This window comes from Giraffa tippelskirchi, chromosome 10 (assembly GCF_054371585.1).
Source record: "Giraffa tippelskirchi isolate mGirTip1 chromosome 10, T2T-mGirTip1v1.2.pri, whole genome shotgun sequence".
In the NCBI taxonomy this organism is placed as follows: domain Eukaryota; kingdom Metazoa; phylum Chordata; class Mammalia; order Artiodactyla; family Giraffidae; genus Giraffa; species Giraffa tippelskirchi.
This window is the reverse complement of record NC_137284.1, coordinates 130,391,035-130,417,794: the sequence shown is the minus strand read 5'-3', so window position 1 is coordinate 130,417,794 and position 26,760 is coordinate 130,391,035. Positions and strand designations below refer to the sequence as shown.

The window sequence follows — 26,760 nt, the reverse complement described above, 5'->3', positions numbered from 1 at the left end:
AAAGCAGGTCTTAATGTGAATTCATATCACAGATCCTTGTTTTTCTTCCCACTGTGTGTGTGTGTGTCTGTGTGTGTGTGTGTGACTATAAAGACTAGAGCAAAGAAATTGCTGCACACATTGCATGTACTTGCAAATCTTAGCAAAATCTTAGATTTCAATCTTATGGTTGTCAATTTCCACTTCTTGCAGAAAGCCCAGATCTTCCTGAATGATTCTCATGCCCTAATTCCACATTTGCATGGCTTTGTTGTAGGCTGAAGTCAGGAAGTGGGGAGAAGCACCCTCACCAGGAGCACTGTGTAGGGCAGCTGTCTTTGATAAGTCACCCTACATCTCGCTTGTCCAGGGTTCTTCCCACAAGGTTAGGAGAACTGAAAGGGATGCCGGACTATGGTAGGATTTGTTCTCTTCGTAAGTCCTGGGGAGAGTGCTGCCTCCAATTGTCGGTGGTTTCCACAGAACGTGGAACTCTTAGGTTCCTTGGTTTTCACCCCAGGACAACTATCAGCAATTCCAAGGCAAGAGGAAAAGTTCTCCTCAGTATCACATTGCAGAATTACATTATCTAAAGTTTGTTTCATTAAATTAACTTGAAAAGCATATCCTGAAGTTCAAATCAATAAAAGAACATTACGAGTTTTAAAGGTTGAGATAGACCTACATAAATATCTGTTGCTGTTGTTTACTTGCTAAGTTGTATCTGACTCCTTGCGATGCCATGGACTGTAGCCCGCCAGGCTCCTCTGTCTATGGGTTTTTCCAAGCAATAATACTGGAGTGGGTTGCTGTATTCTTCTCCAGAAGATCTTCCCAACCCAGGGATCAAATCTGCATCCTTTGATTTGGCAGACAGATGCTTTATCACTGAGCCACCAGGGAAGCACATAAATATAGTTAATTTAATTTAAAAAGATCTTTAAGTACATGATAATAATTAGGTTCATGTAAAAACCTAACTATGATAGATTATGTATCAATATATAGTTACTTTTCTAGGTGTATGCTAAGTCACTTCAGTCATGTCTGACTCTTGGACCCTACGGACTGTAGCCCGCCAAGTGCCTCTGTCCATGGGATTCACCAGGCAAGAATACTGCGATGAGTTGCCATTTCTTCCTCCAGGGGATCTTCCCGACCCAGAGATGGAAGTTAGCACGTGAAGAGAAATACAATACAGAGTAAATGTTCTCTAAATAGCAATTGAAAAAAATGAATGAATATTTGAATAAATGAAATAAGCAGAAGAAATTAAATTCAAGAATTTGCTAAAAAGTTAATCCTGATGGCTCAGATGGTAAAGAATCTGCCTGTATGCAGGAGACCTGGATTCAGTCCCTGGGTGGGGAAGATCCCTTGGAGGGCATAGCAACCCACTCCAGTATTCTCGCCTGGAGAATCCCATGGACAGAGGAGCCTGGCAGGCTATAGACCATAGCGTTGCAAATAGTTGGACACAACTGAGGCGACTGAGCATGCATGCACACAATCCAAATATATATAGGACTGTATCTAAATTACAAAAAATAGTAGGTGTTTGGACCTTAAGAGTTTGCAAGAAAAAAAATCAAGTGAGATTCACCTCCTCTGAATATAAATTATTTTTTTCTACATTATTCTGATAAATGAGTATGTCTCAGAGCTTTCACTGATATAGATCTCCAAAGAATTTCCCATTGTGTTGGGCAGCTGTTTAGCAAGAGTATATACTGATCTTCCACTTCCTTCGACAGTAGAGGACAAGGGGATTAAAGGCACCAAGCTGTTTTTCCAGTATCCCACTCAAGAGGATGGCTGCCAGTGGGGTGGATCACTGGTGGTGAGGTCTGAGATGGGAGGAGAATGACAGTCTGGAGCCAGGTCTCCTGTGGCAGGGATCTGTGCCTTGAGGATTCCTCTGTGCTTGTGTGCTAGGTCACTTCAGTCATGTCTGACTCTTTGGGACCCCATGGGCTGTAGTCCACCAGGCTCCACTGTCCATGGGATTCTCCAGGCAAGAATACTGGAGTGGATTGCCATTCCCTTTTCCAGAGGATCTTTCTGACCCAGGGATCGAACCCTGGTCTCCTGAATCACAGGCAGATTCTTTACCATTTGAGCTACAGGGAAGTTCTCAGCCAATGCCTGATACATAATAATTGCTGTGTATTGAATGGGCTTCCCAGGTGGTGCTAGCATTAAAGAACCCACCCGCTAATGCAGGAAACATAAAGAGACGCAGGTTTGATCCCTGAGTTGGGAACACGGCAACCCACTCCAGTATTCTTGCCTGGAGAAACCCATGGACAGCAAGCCTGGCAGGCTACAGTCCATAGGGTCAGAAACAGTTGGACACGACTGAAGACTTAGAACACACACACGAACGAATGTTAGAGCATTCAAAATAGGGAATCTGTGGTAGGCAGCTGTCGCCTCTACATTAATAAGCAAATCTACTCATTTTCTACATTTTCCTAAATAACAACAGAATCCTGAGGAAATATAGAAAGCAATATTCTAAGGTTTTTGCTTTACTATGGGCATGAAAGAAAGATATTACAAATACACCTTCAGAAATGAATAAGATAAAGAAATTAACCTTTTTATGACACTGGATTGTAATAGGTGAAAGAAAATTCTGGATAACAAATTATTGGAGCTAAAGAATCTTTTGTGTTCTGATATGCATTTATGAAATAACTCATAAAATCACTTCAGTAAATAAAAGCTAAGTAATCAAAATTTTCTAAATATATTCTCTTGAAAAAAATGTCAAAGGCTAATAAAAATAAATTCTTCTTTGACTTGTGAAATATTCCACCAAATTTCATCAAATTTTAGAATATACTAACCAATAAAACCATTTTAATAACTACATAATTCCATAATATTCACTGAATCATTTTTTAACTGATCTATGTTTTATATTATATCTTGGAACAAATAAACAGAAAAAAATTTTAAAGTCTCATTGTTGTGTTTCCCCAAATAATCATTTTAACAAAATACATATTTTTTGCAATAATATTTACCTAAATTTAGCTTTTATCACATTGCTTGGGAACTTTACATTTCCTTAGTCCTATTTTTAGTTTTGTTTTCTCACTTTGAGTAGGCTGTGAATATGAGAATGAAATTACTGGCACACATGACTTTGGCTGAATTATGGAGGGGACTTCTGAAAATATTGCTCTTTGTTACTACTTCCATTCTAAAGAAAGAGCCTCTATTACTCAGAACCTAAGGACATTCACAATGATAAATACCAAAAACAGACTGAGGCACACACACAGGGACAAATACTACCAAGAGCTTCTCTTTTCTTTGGGCTGAAACACTTCAATGTAAGTTCTCCTGCTCACCAACTACATGACATTGAGCACATTTTTTTGACCTCTCCATACTCCATTTCATTTGTAAAGTGGATGTAACAAACCTCTTCCGGTTGTTCTTACAGCTCAACTGAGTGGGGAAAAAAAGGAAGCATCATTGCTTGATACACAGATTGTGTACAAGAAACAGTGGTCTTCATGCTTCATAACAGACTTCACAGGTAGGAATTTCATCATCTTCATTTTATATCCAAGCACTAATCATGGTGCCTATCAAAATATATGTAAAACAACTTCTGGTTTCAGCTGTGGGGGGGTGTGTGTGCTCAGTTGGGTTTGACTCTTTGGGACCCCATGAACTGTAGCCCGCCAGGCTCCTCTGTCAAGGGAATTCTCCAAGCAGCAATACTGGAGTGGGTTGCCATTTTCTACTCTAGGGGATCTTCCAACCCAGGGATTGAACCCGTGTCTCCTACATTGGCAGGTGGATTCTTTACTACTGCACTACCTAGGGGTTTCAGGTATGTCCATATATTCCTGAGTCCTTTGACAAATGTAAAGATTTAAAGCAAGCAGGGAGAGGCATCCGAGTGAATTGGGGCAACAAGACTCACCTTAATTTATAACCCAAAATGAACCAATATAGCAAGGCTATTTGTTGGGCTTTTTTAAAAACAGATACAGGCCCCCAAGATCTTTTTACCAACTCAACAACACTTATATGCTCTAGGCGAGTTAGCCTTTGGCATCGAAGAGGTCACAGACTAGGTTGGGATGAGAAATGTATAAACAATTACCATACAATGGATGCAAGCAATGACAGAGACATCAGAACAATACGGCCTCAGAGAAGAGAGAGTGCCCCGCCTGGGTAGTAAGAAAAGTATCAGAGATAAGGTGATGCTTGTATTCTGTCCTGGAGGGTGAGAGGCCTTCACTGGGTTGACTGGTTTCCTGAGTTGCCAGGGCTTTGACCTTGACTCATAGTTGATGTCTGTGTCCTTGGCATCTAGTTTCAGTTGATCCTTTCTATTTAGCCTCTCTCCGATCATGTTTCTTCTTTTCAGGTCCCAAACTTGACCTCTTCACCCTGAAAACTAAATATGATTCTTGACACCTGTATCTCAGGTTGCAACATCTGCTCTTGTGTCCTGCTCTGCCTCAGTCAAAGGCTGACTCACCTCTGCTCAGATTTTGATCATGAGAGTATCTGCTGACTAGGTCAGAATATTCTTCGGGAAATGGATTTGGGTCTCTTCCAAGAGCAAGCAAGGCAAGCCCCAACACTTACTCACTGAGAAAACAGTTATCACTGCTACTACACAACTAGCACCCGAGCCACAAATGATAATTTAAAAACTCTCTTGTCCGAGCCTCCAAGCTTGGTCTTTAACAATCCATAAAGTACCCTCAACCCATAGACTCTATGTAACACTGCCTCCAGGGATCTGTGAAGCTCCACCTGAAAGCTCCTCCATCTATATAATTTTTCTAGATTCTAGATATGGGTGGTTTGGGATTGACACATATACACTATTGATACCATGATGTATAGGAGCCTGGTGGGTTACTGTCCATAGGGTCACAAAAAGTCGGACATGACTGAAGCAACTTCACACCCATAAAACTGTTAAATAACGAGAATATATTATACAACACAGGGAACTCTACTTCACGCATTGTGGTGACCTGAATGGTAAGGAAGTCCAAAAGGGAGGGACATATATGTATGTATGGCTGATTCATTTTGCTGTACAGTAGAAACTAACACGGAGAAGGCAATGGCACCCCATTCCAGTACTCTTGCCTGGAAAATCCCATGGACAGCGGAGCCTGGTAGGCTGCAGTCCATGGGGTCACTGAGAGTCGGACATGACTGAGCGGCTTCACTTTCACTTTTCACTTTCATGCATTGGAGAAGGAAATGGCAACCCACTCCAGTGTTCTTGCCTGGAGAATCCCAGGGATGGAGGACCTGGTGGGCTTCCGTCTATGGGGTCGCACAGAGTCGGCCACGACTGAAGCAAATTAGCAGCAGCAGCAGCAGAAACTAACAAAACATTGTAAAGCAACCCTACTCCAATAAGAATTAATTTTTAAAAACAAAGATATTATACCTAAAATAAGAAAAAGAAAGCTCCTCAAAGTGCCAACCTGGCCTGCACAGGATGTAGAACCTTCCAGTCAGATCTGATTCTGGAACAGGTCTGAGGTCTGGTCTCCTGCGGCCTCAGTCCACAGCCACCCACCCGCCCCCTGCCACCCCTCCACGGAGCTTCAGCTCTGACTCCCAAGAGCTCCAGGACGGAGAGACAGTCTGAAAGAAACAGAAAAAGTTCCTAAATGCTCATTCTGTTCAAATGAAACCTGAGCTTGCAGTAACTTTAAAAGATTAAAAAACTTTAAAAGATGTAAACTAAAAAACTTTACAAAAAAGATTTTAAAAAACTTTCAATGACACAAAAAACATGATATGAACTTGTACAGATGGTAGAATTTATCTTTCCTATATTCAGGGTTACACATAAAAATATTAAGAATAAAATGAAGGAAGAAAGATGCAGAAAATGAACTTGAGAGATCTGGAAATCATGTATAAATATATCTCCAAGGATTAGAAATTAGAGATATTTTGAGTCATGGCTGAAAATAAATTAACTGATTTGAATTGGGTCATGAATGGCAATGCCGTGTAGTACTGGCAAAGAAGAGAAAGAAAACAGAGTCAGGATCCCATAACTTTTGTTTCAATCCAATGAGAGTTGTCAGTACTTTTGGAGCTAAGAAAATTTTAATGTCCTGGGACTTTAATGTTAATATAAACTTAGAGCAAGAGAGAGAGTGGGGGAAGAAAAACAATGGTAGATTTTTAATTTAGGAAAGTTTTACATACAGCAATAATTTGAGACTTTATGATAATAAACAGGAGCATTAGAATTTTCTGGGTTCTCTAGTAGTGTCACCTTATACTAATTCCTCATGCTCGCCCATCATTAACTATTTTGCTTAATGCCTTCTTCTACTTCTCACAAATATACTCTGCATTCATTTTTCCCTTCAAGCTAATCAAGCTGAATTACTACAATGTAAGTAATTCACTCCGCACTTCGGTAGACTATAAGTGTATGAAAAACCTCGCTATTTAGCAAGAGGTACTTATTGTTGGAGTAGCATCGATCCTGGTCTGATGTCTAAATCAGCAATGCATTCAGCAGCACTTCTCAGGCAGAATTCTCAGTTTACTCAAACATGTTCACAATTATTTCTTCGTCTACTCAAAGGAAGTGTAGGAATACAAATGAATTTGCCACTATCTTTGCAGGAAAAAACAGCACTGCTTTTTTCTATATCAGTAGGGTTTGACAACAAACTTCATTCCCTCATCCTCTACAAAACACTATTTGAATATAGCAGAGATGATACCAAAGAGTCAGACACGACTGAAGCGATTTAGCATGAACATCTATTACATTTACACTATAGCTACCCAAAACAGTAGATGAAAGACTTCCAAGAAATTCGTTTAATACAAAGACACCTCCTGAACTGCATGCTACAATGGTATTTTTGGATTGGGGAAACATCTATTTCCTACTTCTTTTGGATGTTTTTATACTTACACTGCACATAGAACATGAGAAAGACCATCCAGTCCTTGCATGATTAGAAGAGATCTTCTCTGAAGAGAATTCAGTGAGTATGGTGAGATTTATGCAGTCTGCACATATTCTTGGATGTCTTCAAATGCTTACATGTTTAATTATTTCAACACTAGAATGGGTCATACTTCTCTCTATACATTTTCAGGTTATCACTTTCTGCTATGAAACACTGAACTATACCACCAATGGATGTGACATCCCTTCTTCACTGGGAAAAAATTCTTCTTCTCCTTCCACCTCTACTTATTCCTCCTCTTTGTCATCCTCTTCTTTACTTAAACTAGGACAACCAATAGACTACTATGATATCGTAATTTTTTAGGGAAAATAACCACTGCTCAAAAACCTGAGTTAAATTACTGAATGAGAATGAATTCAGAAAACGGATAATGGCATCATACACCATCACACTCCTTGCTATTTCTGGCTACCACAGTCCCTGAGGATCTCTTGATCACTTTCACTTTTTGCCCAGGAAGAGTAAATGTATCCACTGCAAGCTGCTTTGGGAAAGAGGCAGAGAAAGTTGCTCTGCTCAGAAAGATCATTTGCCCAGGTTTCCTTCTTAGTGGGGAAAGTGAAGATGACTTTCCAGCTGGTGAAATGGAGGGATCTTGGTGAAGCATGGGCATTAAGACAGGAGGCATAGGGGGCAGACAGAGAGCCCTGTGCCCCAGGTCTGGGGAGAGAGGCAGGCACAAAGGCGGGTAGAACAGTGACAAATGTCCACGCTTCAGAAAGCACCATTGGTGGTAGTAAGCCTGAAAGCAACAGTATCATGTAAAAATCTCAAAATTCAGGTTGCCAAATCATGTTAATTTTTTCCCCAAAGAGATTAGTTCTTTGAAATGTGTGTGCTAAGATGAAATTACGTTAAATCTTAACTCCAATGACGATTATGAATAAAGCTATTTTCACTGACAGGCACAGGGGTTAAAAGTAGAGTTTTTGGAAGCAACAGACCTGGGTTTCAATCTTCGCTCTGCCACTTTCCAGGTGTGACTTGAAGGAAAATAAAAGATGAACAAGAAGAGGCACAACAGTAATGTCTATCATAGCACTATAATGGTTACATGAGAACACAAAGTGTTTGGTACCACACATGTCTCAACAAACAGTTAAAATCTGGGAGTCACCCAGGTAGAGAATATACTTCCCAGGTGGCTCAGTGGGTAAAGAATCTGCCTGCAATGCAGGAGACACAGGCGATGTGGGTTCAATCCCTGAATGACGAAGTTCCCCTTGAGGAGGGCATGGCAACTCACTCCAGTATGCTTGCCTGGAGAATCCCATGGACAAAGGACCTGGCCAGCTACAATCCATAGCAAAGAGTCAGACATGATGGAAGCAACTGAGAACACAGGCACGGACATGCAAAGGTAAAGAATCTGCCTGCCAATGCAAGAGATGCAAGAGACTTGAGTTTGATCCCTGGGTTAGGAAGATTCCCTGGAGTAGGAAATAGCAACTCACTCCAGTATGCTTGCCTGGAAAATCCCATGGACAGAGGAGCCTGGTGGGCTACAGTCCATGGGGTCGCAAAGAGTTGGACACGACTGCACACACTAGGCAAATAGTGCAGCCAGAAAAAAGAAGCATCCAAAGAAATGAGTTTTGAAGACTTCAATATTTAAAGGTTTGGGACATGAAAAGAAACCATCAAAAGTGAGGTTGCCAGTGAAGTAGGTAATCAATGAGATATCAAGGTGTGGGATTCTAGAAGTCAAGTGACCAAAGCGTCACCAGAAAAACAAAGTGATACCTGTCAATAGCTGCTTGAAGATCAACAAAATGAGGACCAGGGACTTTGACTATTGGAGGTAGCCATGTTGAGGACACTGATGTAATTGATGAGGGCAGTTTTCTGAGTCGTGGATAAGGAATCCTGTTTATAGAGTGGTTCAGCAGTAAATGGGAGGGGAACAAAGGGAGATGGAAACACTTAACGAAAGTTTAACTGGAAGGAAGAAATAGGGCAGAAGTCAAGAGAGCTTTTTTTTAATGTTGGAGCTAATAGCATGCTAAGAAACACCCCTTATTTTAAACACATTTACTGATTAATTTGTATTATCATATGTTAAGCTAACAATGTGAAAGAAAAAGAACAATGATTTAATTATGAATGTATATAATGCCCCCCCTAAAGTCTGCTGCTAAAAATGTGACCTTTAGCTGTAAGCATTTGTACAGAGACTTGTTTCCGGATGGAAGTTCTTCCAAAACACTCAGAGAACTCTCATCTACATCTTCTAATATCAGATTGCCCCTTCTGCTTTTGCACAGAAGATAATTTCTTATCAAAAGCTTGCAAAGTCACAGTAAGCTTTTCCAAAAACATAGACCACTTATAACCTTAAGACTAGTATTGCCTCCAATGAACCATAACATTAATGGCTGAATTTTGTGCGAGGATTCTCATACAGAACTTGTAACTCAGGCCTCATTTTAAATAACTAAAATAATTAAAACCTCTTTAAACAACAGGATGGAAATATTAAAATTCATGTTAAATCCACACAATTCCTCTCTGTGCTCAGAATTTTAAAACTTCAAGAAATTAATTCACCCCTTATGTAATTGCATTTTAAAACCTTTCCCAGAGGAATCTCACAGAAGCCTTAGTCATTACTTATAGCTATTTGTCACTTCTTCATCAGATCAAATATTGCTGTTTCCAGCTATTATATAATAATAGCTTTTTAAACTTTAATAACCTAGTTAATATTCTATCAAGCATCACTATTTATTTAAATAAGCACTCTTTTTTAATGTCTTTTAATTAAACATCCAAATATTATAATTATTTTCCTCAGACATTCTGTTTTCTCTTAATTTTATATTTCTTCATTTTTAATGATTACATTTTGTCCTGGACATAGTAAAACATAAACTTTACAATAACTTCTTAAATCACCTGTTATTCAATATTAGTGCAATTCACCCTAAGTTAAAACTAATGACTATTTTTCAGTACAAGTGATTATGTATTTTAGTGGATCCTCTGTCCTACTCTAACCAGGATAAGTTTTCCTGAATTAGATTTTATCTTTGTTGTTCACAGAATTGGGAAGTTAAAGAATTTCTATGTGCAAATAATTTCTATGTGTCTGTTAGTCTCGTAAGTGCTTAAACCATTTTTATTGAACAGAACACCAACTTCTATAGTATTTCACTAAACATTTACCCCATCTCAATAGATTTTTTTTTTTTAGCAATCTGTTTCCATAATCTCTTTGTGTTTTGCATGTCTTCTTCTCCAGCTATGTTGTAAACAAGGTCAGCCGCCCAAAGAAAAGATACTCTGATTCTTGTCACAAAACGTAGTTTTACAACATCCTTCACAGCCTCTCAGACGTGGCAAGGCATAATTCTGCTATTTTCACATTTTTAGAGACTTTTAGGTATGAAGAACACTGGCTTTTTCTTTTCCAAGAAAAACAGCTTTAAGTCTACAAATCATAAACTTAGGCTGCTCAAAAAATATTTTAAAGCTTTGGGTCCAAGATAAAAGGCTGACAATACAGCTATTGACAGCAACAGGTAACCAGGGGCTGTAAAATATAGTGTTTTCTCCATGCTTGAATCAAACAGGATCTCACATATCTCAGATCTTGTTCTTGGTTTAAAAAAAAAGGGATAAAAAGAACTGAGAGGAATGCTTTTGGTTGGCACTGGCTGGGATGTTGGAGGGACGAGGAGGTGTTAACAAGAGGGATCCGGTATCTTTTTGTTTCATGAAAACCCTGGCTTGACAGGAAATACAGGGAAAACTTAGCCACAGAAATGGTGCATCCGCTGTACAGGCCAAAAAGTAGATTCTCCCACCGCTCCTTAGAATAAAGAAACTTATAGTTCTCTTTCTCTCCTGTTTCTGGCCAGTCATCTTTCTTCCCTTCTTCTGCATTCACTATTGTACTCTATTCCAATCACTTAATTTTCTTTCTTAAAAGTCTGAATGCCAAGAGGAAAAAAGCCCTTAGGAAGTCGTCCACGATGGTTTGCCAATTCAGTCCAAAATCTATATAGACTCTTGGACCTATTAAAGTGAGAATGTGATTTGATTGACCTACTTTTGGTTTGTTTTTGGTTTTGTTTTTAAATAAGAGGGACTCAGTGAATTTGAGGGTGAACTGAATTCTAATTCCTAATGCTAGGAATGTAATCCCAAGTTTCTTACCCTGCCGAGGAGTACGCTGAAAGAGTTGAGGTGGTGGTGATACTTTCATTTGACTAGAGAGATTCTGTTATATTTTCCATTTTTAGAGTGACTGCTTTGGAAAGAATTTCACTCACTGACTTATGCCACAAGTATTAACTGAGCACCTACTATATGGGCCAGGGGTTTCTAGAGTCTTGATATCAGGCTCCTTCATGTGAAGAGCTTCAAAAACAACTGAAATACAATGGGAGTGATGTGTACCCCCTCTCTGCCCAAGAACAGGGATATGTCAGAGAAGGCTTCACAGTGGAGGTGAAAAATAACCAGGGATGCAGACGGGCACAAGCCACCAAAGAAAAAGGAAAACCCTGAGCCAAAATGAAGGCTCACAGGTGAGAAAGTTCAGGACAATCTGGACAGGTAGCCTGAGTTTCAGGTCTTGAAGCAGCTTGTCTTCCTAAGGACATCATATGACATCAAGAGTTACATGAACCTACGAGTCTTTCCCCAAAATGAGTAGGAACAATATAAACAACACAAAATCTGTTCTATTACTTTCTCAATGGTTTCCAGGGATGGAAACCCTCATTCCTATATTGTGTTTCATTACTGAGGTCAGATGCAGGAGAATTTCTTCCTGAGAATTACAGAAACACAGTAGTAAGAGGAAAATCTTTCTCCCGTGATGTAAGTTCCTACACTTGCAAAAGGCTTTTTTAACACTGGCCTTCAACAAGTAATGATTTATGTCATATTAGTAATGACTACAGTGTGTTTATTGAACTGTATGCATTTTGGTGAGGATTTACTAAATTAATAAGAGATGTGTTTGTTGCTATTTTCATGGCCCATGTATATGTGTGTTTATGTGTGTGTAAGTATGCATGCCTGAGAGAGAGAGATTTAATATGGTGGAACTTTCCAGATATGTTTTGATCAACTAATATATGTGTCTGGAATTTATAGGTGGTGCTGCAAGAACATAGGCAATATGCAAAAACTTTTCATTCTTTGTTAACTGAGTATGGTATAAGAATCTTGAGAAGTTCAATCAGCGGCAACTTAAACGGCAGACTACAAATCCTAAGTGGGATGATGAGAACATATTTTCTCACTGGCACTGCATAGTCTAGCATACTAGAATATAGCAGAGTGCAATAAATAAGCATAATTACTTTCACACACAAAGTCTATATCAATCTTTTCTTGATGACCTACTTTCAGTGAGTTTTCTCCAGCAATGCAATCACCCAAACAAATCTCCAGCAGACTGTGTATGACAGTCTCAAAGCCTCATGTTTTAAAAAGTCAGCATTCCCCATGTATTGAAAATGGAAAACTCACTATGTGGAAGTACACATTCTCTGCCAGTATTCAGAAAAGACCCAACCCACCTGACAGTAAAAGGGTTTATATGCCATTATCAGAGAGATTATTTGGCTAAACATTTTCTTATCTTCACTTGCTTGAAAGCCATAGTGTTGAATATAACTTAATCTATCCCATCACGTTTGTAAAAACTAACAGTTGTTTTATTTTTTCAAATAGACGCTGTAAAATTCTAATTTTAAAATGTGGAGGAGAGAGGGGAGGAAAGGAGGAGAAGAGGAGAAAACAGCCACCCTGAAAAGTTCCCCCGAAGTATAGAACCAGAATACTTTCATATGGATGTTTAGTCATTTTGGAGGAGGGTGGAGGGGGTTGGGGTAAAATTCTGAATAAACTATTGAGGAACAAAGAAGCATCTTGTATGTTCTTGATCTCTTCTGCCAAGAATACTAAATGACTAAAATGTAATGAAAAGTTAGGAAGAAAATAAGTTGGAATCACAGGCAAGAGAGAAGCATTATGGGATATTCTCTTGTAGGATGGATGATGCCCAGGTTGTACTGTTTCATAAAGGAGTTCAGGACAACATGCACTAGCCATACTGGCTAATTAAAAATGATTTCATTCTTTGTGCTTCTTTCCAGGAGTCCATTTAGCAGACAGCATCGCCATCTATGTCCAAAATTCTTGTCCCATTCTGATAGACTTTTAACTAAGAATCATATGCATATCAATTCATTCTTTGAATTGTAGCACCAAGTGTTCACCTTTGTCACAGAATAGCAGTTGCCACCACCAAAAATTCAACCTCAAATCGGGACAGACTTAACTATGTAAATTATGTGACATTTTCTTAGCAGTAAGTAATGTTGGGGGTTCTGGAAGGGGAACACATGTACACCCATGGTGGATTCATGTCAATGTATGGCAAAACAAATACAATATTGTGAAGTTAAAAAACAGATAAATAAACCAATTTAAAATGAAAAAAATTAAAAAAAAAAAAAAGTAATGTTGAAGAGTACATACAAGAAGAGTGTTTTAACCCGCACATTTTGCCTATATATTTTGCTACTTATTTCAAGTGTGGTAGGGTAGAATATTGAAGGCGACACAAAAAAAGCTTAAAATTACTGAATAAAACAGTAAATGCTCCATGTTCAAAAAGAGGGACTGCTGCCCATATGCTCACAGAGACATTTTTTAAAATGAATTCACATCTTTATTTTGTATTTTCAAATGACTTTCACAGACCTAAAATCTGATTCATACAATCTAACTTGTATTTCATTATTCTCTATTCTAATATGCTCCCACTAGGTTACATTTTATATCTGTAATCAGATTAACTCCTCAAAGAGAAAAACTGCTGAAGTCAAGCACAGTGATAAGCACGCAGTGGTTGTTCAGCAAGGTTGGTGAAATGAGTTCCATTGATCACAACCGGACTCAACCACTTTGGAGAACAGCACTGTATTCAGGTCACAGGACCTTCTTCCTCTCCTTTCTTTACACAGGAGGAAGGAAAAGTCAGGCTTAAAATATCCTGGATAGTTCCTTTCATTATACTTAATGATTTTTCCCAAAGATGTAATCTTTGAATGCTGAATAATTCAGTATCAGTTTTGAGAAGCAAGAAAACATGCATGTGTATAGTATGTGTCAGTATTTATTTATCATGTATATATGCACATCTACACAATATATGGCTTCCCAGGTGGTGCAGTGGCAAAGAATCCACCTGCCAGTGCCAGAGACACAAGAGACCTGGGTTTGACTCCTGGGTAGGGAAGATCCCCTGGAGTAGGAAGTGGCAACTCACTCCAGTATTCTTGCCTGAAAAATTCCATGGACAGAGGAGCCTGGCGGGCTACAGTCCATGCAGTCACAAAGAGTCAGGCACGATTGAGCAACTGAGCATGCACACACACACAATATATAATATATCCATATATACTTATAAATGTATTTATATATATTAAAGTATTATATAAATATATATACTAAATGTCATTTCCCCACTCTGAAAGCCAAGGAAACTTGACCATACCCAAAAATTACTCATGATTTCATTTAGCCATACTTCTTAAATACAAAAGCCTGCATTCAACTCATACAACAAAATGTAGCTGTATTTTTTCATTACACAAGGAAAATATGCTTACATTTATATCCTTGATAGCTGCCCTTTTATCCTTTCCTGAAACTTAATGATTCATTAATTTACCACTTCATGCATTCTTAATACATCTTAAGAGATATACAATAGATAAAATCCTATTGCATCTTTCATGATTTGAAAAAAAAAATTGCTAAAATCAACTTTAAAACAAATTCTAGGAAGACTATTTTCTGGATCATTTTTCCATTGCACTGTTATTATGTAAAACACAAGCTGCCAGCAATATACAAAGGTATCAGCTTATGTGATAGGAATATGATAGCCTTCAAGTAATCTGAAATCATGGATATTAAGAAAGCCTACTTACTGGCAGACAGCTGACTGAAATGTCACAATGTACCTCTGCTCATTTTAAAAAGGACAAACACAAGGATTTTAAAGGTGAATGAAGTAGAGAGTTTTGATAAGACACTAAAGTTAACCTGACATTATGAATATACCCAAATCCCTCCTATCCTTAAAAAAAAAAGCTTTTTTAAGAGTTGTGACTAAAATCAATAAAAATAGATCATTTTTAGCAGCACTATTTCTTCTTATTACTTCTCAAGGCACTGAGTTAATCAGTTCTGAGGAAATGTTTACCATCAATTCCTCCATCTTGAGGTAACCAATTTGTTGCTCTACTAGTCAATAAATAAGTAGTCTTCACACTACCTTCCTCTATGTCTCTTCCTTCTAATTATCAAACTCTGTAGAACTGTATGTATTTGCTGCCTCCATTTTTCCTTCCCTGATATTTCTCTGATTTTAAATGGTCCTAGCTACATCTTCAGGAGAAGGCAATGGCACTCCACTCCAGTACTCTTGCCTGGAGAATCCCAGAGACGGCGGAGCCTGGTGGGCTGCTGTCTATGGGGTCACACAGAGTCGGACACGACTGAAGCAACTTAGCAGCAGCAGCAGCAGCAGCTACATCTTCACCTTTCCAGGGAGGACATTCCACCGAGGATCACCAAGGACTTGCTCTCCAGAGTAAGTAAGAATGACATCAAGTCCGAGCCATCATACCAATGACACATATCATAGGAGGCAATGTATTTGAAATACTTTTAAACATTAAGTTAGTATATAAAGAGGAGGGTATTATTATACCTCCAAATGATCTATCAAATTTCCTTTATTGCACAGGGTAACAGTCTTTTACCTGAGCTTCCTGATTCCCAGTCTCACTCTGCATCAATCCACCCTACACTGATGTACTGAAGTCATCTTCCTAAAGTAAAGAGATCTACTCGAGTCATTCCACTGCTCAAAATGCTTCAATAGCTCCCCCTCATATACAGGATAAATTCCAAAATCCTACCTACCATCTGAAACTATTCCACTAATATACACCCTTCCCAATTTTTTCCTCCCTCTAAAACACCACATTATCATTTTCATTCCATGCTTCTGTGCATGCCATCCTTTTTACCACTACTACCCTCCCAAACAGTGACCCTTGAAGACCTATCCTTCCACCCTTCAGGATCTCCATCCAACCCTATCTCCTCTTAGAAATGTTCCCAGAGGTGAGTTTAGCCTACACTCCCACACAACTCACACTTTCATATTCTACAAACTCTGCCAAGTATGAGAGCTACTTATGTATGGATCTTTCTCTCTTCCAAAGGTTTAACAGACACTAGAGGAATATTCTCTCTAGGAGAATATTTATCACAAACAGTGTGCTCAATAAAGATTCAATGAATTGATATGTGCTTGTGTTCCCACCATTTAGTCATTTAATGATTAAGAATATTAAAACAGTTATTTGGACCATCTAAAAATGTTCCTTGTTAACTTTAAAATGGGGCTATTAGTGCTTTTCAAATATGGTAAAAACAAACAGCCTAGACCTGGCAAATAATGAAAATGTAGTATAAAAAACACACCCACAAAATAAATTGCTGAAACGAAAAGATACAGCTAGATCTTGTATCTACTAGATAAGAGAAAACAATAACTCTGACTCTAACAAATTATGCATGGAGAAAGAAAATAAACAACTCAATTAAACAGTAAGAATACGTATTATTGACAAAACAAACAATATTATGTGTCCATGTCCTGATAAATGCACCCGAGTCTCCCATCTCCAAGTGGTTCAGTAATCCTCCCATCTGCTGATAGACTTGAATCTTTGGACCAACTCCAAGATTGTCTGGCCTCCTGAAGTTCCTCTGGACTTCAAAGACTATGAGGTCAACCACTATAGTCCATCCTCCTCCTCCTAGGGTTACTCTGAAACTGAAACTGCCTTAAGAAGAGGGAGGAGGGATGGGAAGTTTTCCAGGGCCTTTGTTCTGTGGCACTAGCTTTGTTTTAGGATGGCATGAAACTTGCCAACATATCTACCTTAAGAAAAATGAACTAAGATTTAGTAGTATGATGAGGTTGACCCAGATCTGTCATTTTAAACACCGGCCGTACTCTGTAATCTACCTGGGGAGTTTTAAGAAAATACTACTCATGTCTGGGGTCCACACTCACACATGTACTTGATCCAGGGTAGGGCCGAGACATCAGTATGTTTTCAAAGTTCCCCTGGTATACAGTCAGCTCAGGGTGCTATCAAAATATCATAGACTGGATGGTTTAAACATTTATTTCTCACAGTTTTGGAGACTGAGCAATCCAAGAGCCAGGGGCTAGAAGATTTGGTTCCTGGAAAAAGTGCTTTTCCTGGCTTACAGACAGCTGCCTTCTCTATGTGTTCTCACAAGGTAGAAAGAAAGAGCTCTGGTCTCTCTCTTCTTATGAAGGCATTAATCTCATCAAGGGGATTTCACTTTCATGATGTCATCTAAAACAAATGATCTCTCCAAGGTCCCACCTCCAAATACCATCACACTGAAGGGTTAGGCCTTCAACATAAGAAGAATGCTGGGGGAAAATAAACATTTGACCTGTTAACACCAGATAATTTCAAAGTGCAGCCATGACTGAGAACCACTGACCTAGACCAATGGTTATCAACCTTCTATCACACCAAAACACACATGATGAGGAGATCATGTGTGCAGTACACTCCGATGGGCAGACCAAGATTCTGCACATTTCTGTGTGCCAGGTGAGTTGCAACACTTAGGAATCCTAATCAAGAAGATGTAGTGTCAGAATGCAAGGGCAAAAACGTCATTACAGAAATGATTTTTAATTTGCTGACCAGGTGACTGAAAACCATGAGATAATCCAGAAAGTTCTTTATATCTGGCCAGCATTTTGTTATTCCAAGCACATAACTGGGACTCCAGTGGTGACCAGGATCTCTGCAAAAAGAGGGCATTCTAAACAGCAACATTTTCTTTTATTTCTACTCAAGGTACTAGGTTAATCAGCTCAAACAAAAGGTCTAGTATGAAGATCCATCTTTAAATAAATACGTTAGAGCTCTCAGCATCAAAAAACAAGCAGTTTGGTCAGTGACGGCTTGAAAGAACAGAAAAATTGTGAACTTAAGCGGGAAAAGCAGAGAAAAAGAAGGCTAGAACAATTCTCCAAGAATGGAAAGGTACCAGTGGACACTGTTTATCAATATTTTAACAGAAAATTCTTCTTCCTTACTAATTAATAAATCACTTTTTTCAAATATGTAAAGACAATATTTCCAAGGAAACTTGTAAAAAATTTATCTTTTGTCAATGTGTACATAAATTAATACTTGCTTATTGAATGAAACTAGAAAGTTCACATTAACCAGGACTCTGACTAATCACATTTATTCTAATATCTGTGTGGACGTATCAGAAACAATAAAAAAAAGACACTCTTCCCATGTTAACATATTAGAATTTTTAGGCAGAGAGAAATGTTAATACATAATTTTAAAATTATGTTAACTATCAAATTCCCCAAATTATATTAACACATCAAAAATATTTTTAAATGAGGGTATCAAATAGTATCAATTTTCTTCCTATCAAACTCTTCATCACAGTGCTGAGCAATGTTGAATTTCTTTTCACCTTAAATTCTTGCTCAAAGAAAGTAGGGTATAAACAAAATAGAAACCAATTTAAAAAAAAAAGGTGAGTGAGAAGAAAATGCAGCAAAGATCGTAATCAAAGAGCAAATCTCTTTTTCTGTTTTTGACTCTTGTGAAAATTTCTAACTCATCCCATGCCCTGTTCCACTTGAATTCAACTAAATTCAAATATTCGTGGAACATCTGCTCTGTGCAGGGCTGAACTAGGTGCAGTATATCACCTCTGGGATTAACGGCAAAACAGACAGATTGCTAAAGCACAAATATCTACACAAGATAACTGCAGTTCCTGTCATTGATCTGCTTTCCAGAACTGCTTTGGGCCACTACCTCTTAGCGCCAGCTTGACCAGAGAGGACTTCATCCAATATGATGGTTTCTGACTGACTAAGAATACTGTCTTCATGGGATCAAGATATTGCATTTTTCATTACTGACTACTGACCATCCCTCACCCCCACTGCACTGTCTCCCTAACAGGTAAGTATGTGTGTGCACCTGCACATACATAACATACACACACACACACACACACACACACACACACACATACTGGCTTGATGCCCTGTCCCCAGGACATATCCAAGCTTCATTGCTGCCAACTCACCTAGAATTAAATGCTCACTCAAAATTGCTTCTGCCACTACACCTGCAGCATCTATCATGGGGGCTATATTTCTCATTCACAGATGGTGTCAGGATCTAGGTGATGCTTAGGTGCATTTCTGGAAGAATCAAAGAAAGGGAAGGTCTGGTGCCAGGAATGGTGTTAAAGATGGATGGCTAAAGGTCAAGGCTGACCTAACTTCAAACTGAGATCAGAATCAAAAAGAAAGAAATGCCAGAGGAAACTGGCTGATCTCAACAGCAAAAAAGTTACTACTAAGAAGCCTCACAGTACTGTCTCTCTATGACCTTATGCATTAAAGATTTATTAAGCACCTATTACAGGTGCTAAGTCCAGAAAGCTAAGTCAAAGGGTGAATGAAATACAGTCTTTGCTCTCAAGAAGCTTGTCTAGCTTGTCTAGGGGAGACAGGCAGAGACATGCAAAGCAACACAGTGAATGTTAGAACAAATTTTAGAAAAGGTGTTGTGGGAGGTCTCACTCCTGGGCCACCAGCTCATCTCTTTCTCTCCCAGTAACCCCAGTCCCTAAAGGCCACAAAGTGGCCCTTTAACTTTCTTCATCTATGGCTGCTCTGTTTCCGGCCACCAGAATGTCTCTGTGATTTTTGTATGCCTGACACAACACAGGCCAAAAACAACCAATATGTCTACATTTCAAATAATTTTAATGACTCTAGGAGTCTTTTTAGCTGAGGTGACTTTTCATCAGTACTATCAATCAATACTTTATCAACTTTTGATTCTAAAGCAGCGCTGTTTAACAGACTTTCTGCAGCGACAGAATTATTCTCTGTGTGCAATGCCTCATGCAGCAGCCGCTAGTTACATATGCCAACTAAGCACTTGAAATGGGGCTGGCATGAATGAGGGACTGAATCAATGCATTTCAATAAATTTCAAATTAAACAGGCACATATGCCTAGTGGCCATGGCACTGTACCGCATAGCTCTAAAATAGAAGTGTTTTAGGACTGTGCCATATGATCAAATAATTTTCCCCTTAATACCTATATGGATGTTATACATGCCTCCAAAGAATTACAAACTCAGATAAAAACTGATTTCCTTTTGTAACCTGTGGCTGCTGCCAGGAATTACTCCCAAAAAGACATTAAAAGTTAAAGCACAATCGGAGGTACCTATGTCTCGTTAAAATTGGTTGTGACTTTTACCATTCTCACTTCGTGAAGTGGGAAACATTTAAAAATATTTTAAAGTTAAGATATTTAACACATTAAGAGAGATTTTGGTAAGACTTATTCTCAACTAGTTCTAAAAGAAGAAAATATCTTCAAAGTGAGACTTAAAGGAGGTGTTCAATGTGGGGACTCATTCAGATCAGCTGGACTGAAGGTAATGAGTATTAGGACTCTGGATGCTGATGCACTGCTTAAGTATCAGTGCCTACAAGACGCCGGGCACTTAGGAAACTTGCAATGGAGGAGTAGTTAAAATAGTATAGGGGGTTCCCTGGTGGTCCAGTGGTTAAGAATCCGCTGTCCAATGCAAGGGACACGGGTTCAATCCCTGGTTAGGGAACTAAAATACCACGTGCTGCAGGGCAACTCAGAGAAGGCAATAGCAACCCACTTCAGTACTCTTGCCTGGAAAATCCCATGGACGGAGGAGCCTGGTAGGCTGCAGTCCATGGGGTCTCAAAGAGTCGGATACGACTGAGCGGCTTCACTTTCACTTTTCACTTGCATGCATTGGAGAAGGAAATGGCAACCCACTCCAGTGTTCTTGCCTGGAGAATCCCAGGGACGGCGGAGCCTGGTGGGCTGCCGTCTATGGGGTCGCACGGAGTCAGACACCGCTGAAGTGACTCAGCAGCAGCAGCAGCAGGGCAACTAAGCGACTGCAACTAGGGAGAAGCCCACTTGCTGCAACTAAGACCTGATGCAAGCAAAAATAAATAAATATTAAAATAAATAGATAAAATAGTATGGATGGGAATTTCCATATTTGGATCATGGTGTTTGTTACCTGACTACATGCATTTGTCAAAACTCTCCAATGGTACATTAGAAATGATAAATTTTGCCTTCTTTAAAAAAAAAAAGAGAGAGAGAAAGTAATATGGGAGCACATGGAAAAAGTCATGAATGGAGATCCGCAAGAAAGCAAATGGGAACGTGAAATGTAGCATCACCTCTTATATGAAGCGAATTAGTAAATTCCAAACAGCAAACTGATCTCCTAGGAATGAAAGGAGGCTCACACTTGAGAGTCAGAACACACAGACTGAGACAGGCTGTGTGACATTTGGTAAGTCATCTGACTTCTCTGTGCTTCAGTTTCCTCAGTTGAAAGTTATGTAAAATGAAACACCTATCTGAAAAAGTTGGGGAAGAATGAAATGAGCAAATATACGTAACTTGTTCAGCACTGGGTCTGCGCCTGGCAAGCTCTGAGTACATGGTAAACACAAGCTCATCTTCTCAATCAAACTCTTCCTCTGAGGTCCTCTGGTCCTAAATGAGGGAGGTTCATTTCCATACAACAATCTAAACAGTTGGCAAGTCAGTGGTCAAGCAATGCTACCAGGTGAGACAAAACTCAAATCTCCTCAGAGTCAGTGGAATGAGGGAATGCACTTCATGCTTCCAGAAAAACCTGAATTTTTGCCGGAAGCAAAATTCCCACAACATAAAATTATCAGCAAGTTCCCAAATGTCTAGTGCAGACATGTGAGCATAAGCAAATTCATCAATGAAATGATTTATCCTGGCAAACTTCCCTGAGTGGAAGCAGCTATAGTCTACATAAAAAGGAGAGAGAGATGAAATAAAGAAAATTGCTACTCTGCAAATCAAAAGTAATTAATTTTTTGAATGGAGACTAGTTATTATTGGGAGAGGAAAGGCATGAATATTTTCTGTCCCTGGTTAACAATTTGTCTTCCGAAGATAAATAGACCAAGCTGAGAGCCACAACATACTAGATTGTACTGATTCCACGCTCAAGATAAATTAAGCAATTAATTCTTGCAGAGGAACTGGGTATAATTTGTAGTTAATGTGGCCCTTAAAGCAGTAATACATGATGTAAAAGTTCAGAATTTGATTCAAATTTAACAGTACTATTTAAACATTTTGTTCAGTGTACCTTGCATGGCTATAACCCATTTAATTCAAAGATTCTGAATTCTCATTAGTTGAAAGAAACTATTCCTCCTTAAAAAGCTCTTCACATACCTACTTCTCCTCCATGACTCATAGTTAAGCCTCCTTACAGGAAGTCACTGTAGATTTTCCCATTACCTGTTTGGTGGGTCACAATTAAATAATAGAGTTATATAATCATTACATTAGTTCTCCACCTTGTAGAAAATCTCTCAATTATTTCAGAGAAGGTCCAAATTCACTTAGGGAATTAACTTGGAGTCATCTTTATTTTCTGCCTCCTGGATAAAGAATCACCTTCAGTCGAATAACATTACATATTGTGTTCCTCATGTGATTTTTAAAAAATAATATTGTCAGGTATCAGAAATCAAGTCCACAGGAAAAAACTGTTAATAGTCCAGAAACTTTATGGATAGTTAAATGTCAAACTAGCTCGGTAGCTGTCAAAGTGTGGACCTGGACCGGTAGCATCTGTTTATCATGGGGATTTGTTAGACACTGAGATACTCGGCCCCACCCCAGACCTGCTGAACCAGAAACTCTTGGGGGTGGGCCCCCACAACGTGCGCTCCAACAAGCTCTCCTGGTGACTCCAAGGTACCCTAAAGTTTAAGAACTGTGATCTAACTAATTTTGGCAAAAACATTTGAGCCCTCAGGCCAGTCTTGATATGATTATCCAAATAGATGAACTCATAGATAGTTTTAACCCTCCACTTACTCCCCCTCCCCCCGAAACCTATGAAAAGTGAAAGTGTTGCTCAGTCATGTCCAGCTCTTTGTGATCCCATGGACTGACTGTAGCCCACCAGGCTCCTCTGTCTATAGGATTCTCCAGGCAAGAATACTGGAATCAGTAGCCATTTCCTTCTCCAGGGGATCTTCTCGACCCAGGGATCAAAACTGGGTCTCTTACATTGCAGGCAGATTCTTTACCATCTGAACTAAAATGATCTCTAGCAGTAATTTCAAAAGAAAGAATTCATTTCACTCTATAATCTGATGAAGATTCTTCTGTCTGCAGAGTTATTTAAAATAAGCAATTGGTCCCTATGTCCAATTCAAAATATCAGGACATTTTGGAGACAAAAAGTGATAAGGTCATTATGACATTCTAAATTGCTAACAATGAACACCTTAGTGAATTCTACATCTTGTTCTGGATAATGGTAAGGATTGGAGCCGTCAACCTGCACAGCAAATTTCAGTGGGTGGACCTTTCCTGAGCATATATTATATATGCCAGTCACCTCATTGGCTCCAAAGACCCGGAAGACGAGTAGTAAAAACATCCACAAATTCATTAGTGGATGCTGAGAGGAAAATAATTGAAGTGGAGACCAAACTTATCATTTGTAGGTGATGTGCTTCCGTTTTTCAAAATCTGCTATCCTGAGATCGAATATTCATTCCATCTGAGGTAGCCATGGCCCCAAGGCCATGTAAGCAACAATGTAAAAGGCCAACTTTGTTAAACTGGGAAGGGATACGAAAGTATTTACCTGCCACTCTCAAAAAACTCATTCTGAGTTCTAATGCAAGCTCACATTCAATATCATCACATAAACTTGTGATATTCTTAAATAATTCATTTAATTCTTTCCAGTTAAATTTTATATCATCAAAGCATTAAAGAAAATGTACAATAAGCTGAAATCTATAAACACCAAGCAACAGGCTACTAATAATGCTTTACTGAGAAAAGCCATTGCAAAACATGGTGTACTGAAATGGAATAGCATTCAGACACAAAAAGGAATGAAGTATTGATACATGCTACAACATGAATGAATCTTGAAAGCACTATGCTATGTGAATGAAGCCAGACACCAGAGGCCACATATCATATGGTCCTATTTATATAACTGCTCAGAATAGACACATCCATAGAGAAAGAAAGTAGATTAGTGATTGTCAGGGCTAGGGTCAGAGAGAATGAGGAATGACTGTTCATGGAAGTTTCTTTGGGGGCTGATTATAATGTTCTATAAGTAGATGAGGAAGGCTGCACAGCTTTGTGAATATACTAATACCCACTGAACTCAACAATTTAAAAAGATGAGTTATGCCATGCAAATTATATCTCAATTTTAAAACTTCACAATATACTCAGGGCATGCGGTTTAGGTGGCATACAAATAAATATTCTCTGGTTTATTTTTATATTACAGTGAGATTTTCTTTAAGTACCAAGAGGATCTGGCTTTATTGTTAACACAGATCTATAACAGAAACGTAAATTCAACAGGTGTGTATTCGATGACCACAGCACTTTCAAAAAATGTCTTCCCCTCACCAGAATCAACTGTATGGTTTTAGAGAAAACCAGGACCAGATTCCCTGCAAGTCTTGAAATGTCAACCATGTGCATCACATCATCCCTGAGCACTTTCCTAAAGCTTTTAGAATTTAGATCATGTCCATGTATCTGGCATGCTATTGGCAACTATCACCATATTTACAATGCAATTCCCATTAGTTAGAACATGGAAATTATTTCTTTTTGTAAAGATTACCATGGCATGAGCAGCACCATCTATTGGATTAGGTTAATATCTATTTTATTATGAGCAATCTAGAAAACAAATTAGGATCCTGTAACTGAACAAAGTCAAGTATGGGTACTCACAAACAGGTACATTTTCTACCTTTCAGGTTAATGCTTCCAAACCTATTATATTCCATTATAATAGAACATCTTCACAAAGGAAAAAAGACATTTCGTTAATAGAATACAAAAATCTATCCCAGGTAAATATTCTACCTGGCTATTTAAGAAGGCAGTTTCAATATTAAAGGTGTAACCCGGAAGGTGGTGGGTGAAAGATGAATCCCAATAACTGTATCAACCTACGCCTCTCCTCTGACTTTGGCAGCAGTGGCAGAACGTTGATGGAAATTTTGATTAAAACTTTTTTTTTTTTCTAAGTAATGCCCAGACTTGAATGTGACTAAATTAAAAGTACAGGAAAACACCGAAAAGTCAGGTTGGTGCCTGCTCCTGTTACTACCTTTCGGGTGTGTGTGTGTGTGTGTGTGTGTGTGTGTGTGTGTGTGTGTGTGTGTGTGTGTGTGTGTGTGTGTGTGTGTGTGTGTGTGTGTGTGTGTGTGTGTGTGTGTGTGTGTGTGTGTGTGTGTGTGTGTGTGTGTGTGTTTAATTCGCAACAGACACGTGTATTTCTCATTCAAGCCCCAAATATCCATAGCGTGAACTTAACAGCAAGAATGCCATACAGTACGTAGCCCCGCAGCACGGCTGTATTTATCTTTTTTTTTTTTTTTTTTTAATGTGTATCGAAGAGGCTCTTTCCACACTTTGCAAAGAGGAGAGAGGAGAGCTGCGAGGACAGGGAGTGCGATGGGCAAGCCCCCTTCTCGGCGGCAGGAGCACCATCCCTGCCCGCAGGTGGACCGCGGCGGAGGTGCGAGGTGGGAAGGGGGCGCATCCTCCCTCGCCACTGACACCCGCCGTGCCGCCGCGACCACCGCGGTGGGCGCCCCAGTCCGCCGTCCCTCGGTCCTCCCTGCTAGATGGCGGCGCGGCAGCAAGTACCGAAGGCTCTGAAAGCCCCCGACCCGTGTCCCAGACGATCCCGGAGGGGAAATGTTAATGTTATCACTCACCCAGGTGGCAAACACAGAGGAGCTGAATACAGGCGAGGAAGCGCTTTAGGATTAGCATTTCCAGACGATCTGGGGGATCCCACCGCGCGGCTCCTCGGCGGGTCTGAATGGAGAGGGACGGGGCGCCAAGGAAATGTTTGCTCCTCCAGGGGATGGACTGGTGCGAGGCTGTGCGTGTGAGCGCGCGCGCGTGTGTCTGTGTGTGTGTAAGAGAGAGAGAAGGAGAGAAATAACCGAGGGGAGGACGCGCGGTGCTCGCGGGCCAGGGAGTCGCTAGCCGAGGCGCATGTCGGGCGTGCAGGACTCGGTCTCGCTGGCCCGCGGCGGCCGCGGTCTGAGCGCACGGAGCGCGGCGGCGCCTGTGTGCCGGGTGCGCGCTCCTGCCGCGCTGTGCGCGCTCCTGCCGGGCTATGCGCGCGGCGGGGGCGGAGGCGCGGGCGCCGCGCCGCTGGAAGCGTGCGGCCGAGCGGGGTCGCGCGCGGGGGGCGGAGGGGCGCGGCTGCGGCTCTGGGGCCGGGTCCCAGAGTAGTGATTCGCAGAGCGACACCCCTCCCTCCCCCCCGCGCCAGAAGCTTCGCTGCCCCAGAGTTTGTGGAACCTGCTGGGGTTTAGAATCTTCGCCGGAGAAAATGCCTCTTCATTAAGACTCCTTCATCCCTTTGGAGGAGAAGAGGAGGCCCAACCCCCATTGTTCGGCACAGCCAGAGACTGACCTTTGGGGTTCACCCCTGGAAATGTTTTTCATTTGATTGTTGTCCTCTCTGCATAT

The 26,760-nt window shown here is 40.0% G+C and overlaps 1 protein-coding gene across 2 annotated transcripts in view; it reads right to left on the bottom strand.

Annotated features, from left to right (window-relative positions):
• The window catches only part of PTPRZ1 (protein tyrosine phosphatase receptor type Z1), a 207,305-nt gene extending 180,545 nt beyond the window's left edge, over positions 1–26,760 (bottom strand). For both annotated transcript variants that reach the window (XM_081535354.1, XM_081535355.1), the window contains exon 1: positions 25,992–26,760. In XM_081535354.1, the coding sequence (XP_081391480.1) occupies positions 25,992–26,049 (58 nt within the window). In that variant the 5' untranslated portion in view covers positions 26,050–26,760. The remainder of the gene's footprint in view (positions 1–25,991) is intronic.